This window comes from Silurus meridionalis, chromosome 17 (assembly GCF_014805685.1).
Source record: "Silurus meridionalis isolate SWU-2019-XX chromosome 17, ASM1480568v1, whole genome shotgun sequence".
Taxonomy (NCBI): Eukaryota; Metazoa; Chordata; class Actinopteri; order Siluriformes; family Siluridae; genus Silurus; species Silurus meridionalis.
In genome coordinates this window covers 345,601-350,600 of record NC_060900.1, presented here as the reverse complement: position 1 = coordinate 350,600, position 5,000 = coordinate 345,601, and the positions used below count along the sequence as shown (strand labels likewise).

General features: G+C 45.4%; 2 protein-coding genes across 6 annotated transcripts in view; both read right to left on the bottom strand.

Annotated features, from left to right (window-relative positions):
• Nucleotides 1-1,095, bottom strand: part of creb3l3l (cAMP responsive element binding protein 3-like 3 like) — a 5,822-nt gene extending 4,727 nt beyond the window's left edge. Inside the window, exon 1 of the mRNA XM_046870682.1 lies at nucleotides 946-1,095. Coding sequence (XP_046726638.1) covers nucleotides 946-1,071 — 126 coding nt within the window. The 5' untranslated portion in view covers nucleotides 1,072-1,095. The remainder of the gene's footprint in view (nucleotides 1-945) is intronic.
• A 205-nt stretch (nucleotides 1,096-1,300) lies between these two features.
• Nucleotides 1,301-5,000, bottom strand: part of nim1ka (NIM1 serine/threonine protein kinase a) — a 7,742-nt gene continuing 4,042 nt past the window's right edge. For all 5 annotated transcript variants that reach the window (XM_046870673.1, XM_046870675.1, XM_046870676.1 and 2 more), the window contains 4 exons: nucleotides 4,983-5,000; nucleotides 3,130-3,398; nucleotides 2,704-2,775; nucleotides 1,301-2,575 (listed from right to left, as the gene is read on the bottom strand). The exon at nucleotides 4,983-5,000 is cut by the window's right edge and continues 284 nt beyond it. In XM_046870673.1, coding sequence (XP_046726629.1) covers nucleotides 1,895-2,575; nucleotides 2,704-2,775; nucleotides 3,130-3,398; nucleotides 4,983-5,000 — 1,040 coding nt within the window. In that variant the 3' untranslated portion in view covers nucleotides 1,301-1,894. The remainder of the gene's footprint in view (nucleotides 2,576-2,703; nucleotides 2,776-3,129; nucleotides 3,399-4,982) is intronic.

Genomic DNA, 5,000 nt, shown 5'->3' with positions numbered 1-5,000 from the left:
TTAGAGTGGGTTGTGGGTTGTGTTAGAGTGGGTTGTGGGTTGTGTTAGAGTGGGTTGTGTTAGAGTGGGTTGTGGGTTGTGTTAGAGTGGGTTGTGGGTTGTGTTAGAGTGGGTTGTGTTAGAGTGGGTTGTGTTAGAGTGGGTTGTGTGTTGTGTTAGAGTGGGTTGTGGGTTGTGTTAGAGTGGGATGTGGGTTGTGTTAGAGTGGGTTGTGTTAGAGTGGGTTGTGTTAGAGTGGGTTGTGTTAGAGTGGGTTGTGTGTTGTGTTAGAGTGGGTTGTGTTAGAGTGGGTTGTGTTAGAGTGGGTTGTGTTAGAGTGGGTTGTGTTAGAGTGGGTTGTGGGTTGTGTTAGAGTGGGATGTGTTAGAGTGGGTTGTGTTAGAGTGGGTTGTGTTAGATATGTGATCAGTGTACACAGCAAAGCTTGTGACGTCAAGTTGCAGGTTTTTCTCGATTCTGTCAGTCACAGTTAAAGCTCAGGGTGTGTCTGAGTGTAAACTACAACACAATGTACAACAATGTCCTATTCAATACATTTTTATTTGTATTGTGCTTTTAACAATTAACATCGTCACAAAGCAGCTTTACACAGATAATGTGGTGATAAACAACACAACTGCAGTCCAACCCTCACACACACACACACACACACACACACACACACACACACACACACACACACACACACACACACTCCAGTCTCTCACACACACGGTAGTCACGTGAAAGTCTGGCTCCGCCCCTTCCCCTGTATTAAATTATTATAATGTTAGTATTTAATGTTGTGTATCCTCATTTATTATCACATGTACACATAATATCCGTGTGTGTGTGTGTGTGTTTAGGCTGATATACAGGATTTGTTCAGCTCACACACATTTAATGTCCTGGTCGTTTCTATATAAATGTGTATGATTATGAATAATTATCTCGCTATTTTCTTACCTTTCGCTGATTCCGGAAATTATTCCAGATCTGAAACGGAATAATGGAAGTATAAACACACACACACACTCCGGGTTCAGGTCTCCGTGTGTATTTCTTCTTTCTTGTCCGGGTTCCTGCTGACATCACCCTCCAACGAGGCAGAAATTACGTCATCGCGTAATGCGGCGTCAGCGTTGGCACGCATTCGCAAGGGATTGTGGGAAATGTGGTCTGAAAACCCCGCTAGCAAAAAGAACATGGCACACATACACACATACCAGGCTAATCCAGAACATTTACAAATGACACATGTATAAAAATAAAACAGTGATGATGTCGAGAACACAGACTGAATAAAGGAGAAAACTTTCACTGAAATGCAGAGAAACTTTATTACCTTCAGAATGAACATCATGTAGCTTTATTTCATCTAAAATATTTACCAGACCCCCCTCCAGTTTTGAGTTTATTTATAGAAATACAGTTGGAAAGATAAAAACTCTCACACAAGTGTGTTCTTCTCTAATATAGCTGGTATGATAACGTTAGCTCACTTTTAACAACCACTGCTACAGATTTTACTCACAGTGTGACAACGTAAAGGCTAAAATGTAACAGCAGTGCTGTGTTGAATAAATCAGTGTGTACGGTATTCAACACACTGATTCTGTGAGATTAGAACTTTACTTCAGCTCCACTCAGATCACTGTAGGAAAAAATCTGGTTTAGAAAGATATGACTGCAGCAACATGATGCTAATCAGCGTGTAAATGTGGTGCTGCAGTAACTAGTTTTATAAGTGCTAGTGCTAATGTTAGCATAAACACTTCAGCAGTAGCTAATCAAACTCGTTAATGTGGTTTGTGGGTGGCAAAAGAATCGTTTTATAAATATGAAATAAAGCGTCTGGTCGCCCTGAAGTGAATCTTCTGCCTGTAAAAAAGACGAGTTTGTTTATTTCAGGACGTCACAAAATGCTGCAGAGTTTGGACGTGTGTCTGAGGCTCTTGTAGGCCTTTAGTCGCTCCTTCTTAACCTGGGTAGCTTCATTGGCGTTGTGCGTGACGAGCGGCATGCTCTCGAAGGCGCGGCGTCGGTGCGCTCGGTGCAGCAGGATGCGGTAGACGCCAGTGACGAAGCTCCTACAGTCTCTGCCCTGGTTGTTGCGGATGTGCTCGACAGTGATGCCGAGGGCCTGCAGGCTGTTCCTCACCTCCAGCTCATCCTCCTCCAGATCGTCTTTTTCCGCCAGGTACAGCGGGTCCAACTTAAACGGCTCCGTGGCTTTGGGGAACTCGACGTTTTCCAGCCACTCGCTGCTCATCATGTGCTCCAGGCTGCAGCGCTCGGACGGCTGCGGCTGCAGGATGGCGTGGATTAGACACCGACAGGCCTCGGGAACCCACGCCGGCACAGAGAACGCTCCGTCCAGGATGCAGCGCTTCAGCTTAGCCACGGTGTCTGCACGGAACGGCATGGCGCCCGACACCATGAAGAACAGCATCACGCCCAGAGCCCAGATGTCCACGTACACGCCCACGTAGCGCTCGTCACGGAACAGCTCCGGCGCCGCGTATGGCGGGGAACCGCACAGTGTGCTGAGGGTCTCGTCTCGCCGACTCACCGTGCTGAACCCGAAATCACCCACCTGCAGAGCATCATCACACATCAAGAGTCAGAAGTATCAGCTAACAGCATAGATAAGTTAGCTACTGTCATTAACACGTATGGTTGTTACTAGCATGTTGCTAGCTATTATATTTTGTTCATTCGCACCTTCACACACGTGCTCCGGGAAAAGAAAACGTTCTCGGCTTTCAGGTCGCGATGGATGATGTTGTTGTCATGCTGCAGGAGAAAGAAGAAGTTCTAAAAGAAGTTTTAAAATGAAAAGTAAACTTTAGACAGCAGGGGGCGCTAAATGCTAAGCACAGTGAAATGGATCCACCGAGTGAAAGGTTTGCTAACAGTTAGATTAACCACTGCCTCCGAGTCGTTTATAAAATAAATAGATGTGAATTCGTTTTAATTCATTTACAAATAAATTATTGATTTGTTTCCTGCAGATTAAGAAGTCTTTGATATCTTTCTTCAAACAAATTAGATCAATTCTAAAAGACAAGCTGGAAACCACTGTACCACTGTAGTGATCCGCATATTGTATGTTGCTATAGCAACAGCTAATTTTGTCACATGACTCGCCATGTGTTTGATGGCGGAGATGATCTGCGAGAAGACGACTTTGCTGTCGATGTCGGACAGTTTTCCCTCCATTGTGATTTTGGTGTACAGCTCGCCGCCTTCAGCGTACTCCATCACCAGGTGCAGGCGCGTCAGCGTCTCCACCACCTCGTACAGACGGATGATGTTGGGATGTTGGAGCTTCTCCATGCTGGAGATCTCACGAGACAACAGCCTCTGTGTCTTCTGGTCCAGCTTAGTCTTGTCCAGGATCTTAATGGCCACCTTGTCTGTGGAGCAGCATACAGTGAGAAGACATCACAGCACTGTCTCAGGCTAACTATGTGTCCTGGAGCTAGACATGGGTTTATGCCAACCAGGGTTAGTGGCTAAACACCACACAGTGGCGATGACAATAAAGATGTCCTGATCTACACTTTACAATGTTTTATCTTCCTCATTGCTCATAAACTAGCAGTTTGTTAGCATCTATGGAATTAGCTCAAAATTGTCTTTTTAGCACTATGTAGCGGCTCAGCTAACCCACTACCTATGATAACTACTTCTTTCGGCTTCTCCCATTTGGGGTCTTCACAGCAGATCATCTGTCTCCATACCCCCCGTCCTCTACATCTGCCCCTTTCACACCAACTACCTGCATATCTTCATTCAACCACATCCATAAACCTCCTCCTTGATTTTCCTCTTTTCCTCCTTCCTGGTGGCTTCATCCTCTGTCCCTCTAATAAACTCATTTCTAATTCTGTCCATCGTTGTCACTCCCAACGAACATCTCAACATCTTCAGCTCTGTTACCTCCAGCTCCACCTCCTGTCTTTTACTCAATGCCACTGTCTCTAATCCATACAACATCTCAGGTCTCACCACAGTCCTATAAACTTTCCCTTTCACTCTCACAGATACTCTTCTATCACAAATCACTCCTGCTATCACTCTTCTCCACCCACTCCACCCTGCCTGCACTCTTTTCTTCTCTTCTCTAACACACTCTCCATTAGTTTACACTGTTGACCCCAGGTACCTGAACTCCCCCACCTTCTCCACCTCTTCTCCCTGCAACTGACTTCCTCATACAATACCACAACTCCTCTCTCCACTCTGTCGTACGCTTTCTCTAAATCCACAAACACACAATCAACTCCTTCTGACCTTCTCTATACTTCTCCATCAACATTCTCAAAGCAAATAAGGCATCTGTGGTGCTCTTCCTCTGCATGAAACCATACTGTTGCTCACAGATGGTCACCTCTTCTCTCAGCCTGGCTTCCACTACTCTTTCCCATAACTTCATGGTGTGACTGATCAACTTAATTCCCCTGTAGTTACTGCAGGTCTGCACATCTCCCTTATTCTTAAAGATCGGTACCAGCACACTCCTTCTCCATTCTTTAGGCATCTTCTCACCTTCCAGAATCTTGTTAAAAAATCTTGTTAAAAACTCCACTGCATCTCTCCTAAACATCTCCATGCTTCTACCGGTATGTCATCTGGTCCAACCGACTTTCCACTCTTCATCCTCTTAATAGCTGCTTTTACTTCCTCCTTACTAATCCTATCCACTTCCTGCTTCACACCTCCACATCATCCAACCTTCTCTCTCTCTCTCATTTTCCTCATTCATCAGCTGCTCCTGTGTGGTGGACCATGTTCTCAAACCCCGTAATTCCATGCTAGCCTAGAGTCCTGTTACTAGCCAGTATTAGCTGCTTACTGAATGTGTTACAGAGGTTTATTTCAGTGTTAGATCAGATGGTTGTGAGATTCTGAGGAACACAAGACAGCTACGTCTCCTAGAATGAGACATGTGACATGTCCGGAGCCTCCACTCGAGCCCATGTATCCTGGTGCGGTACCTTTGGTGAGTGCATGGA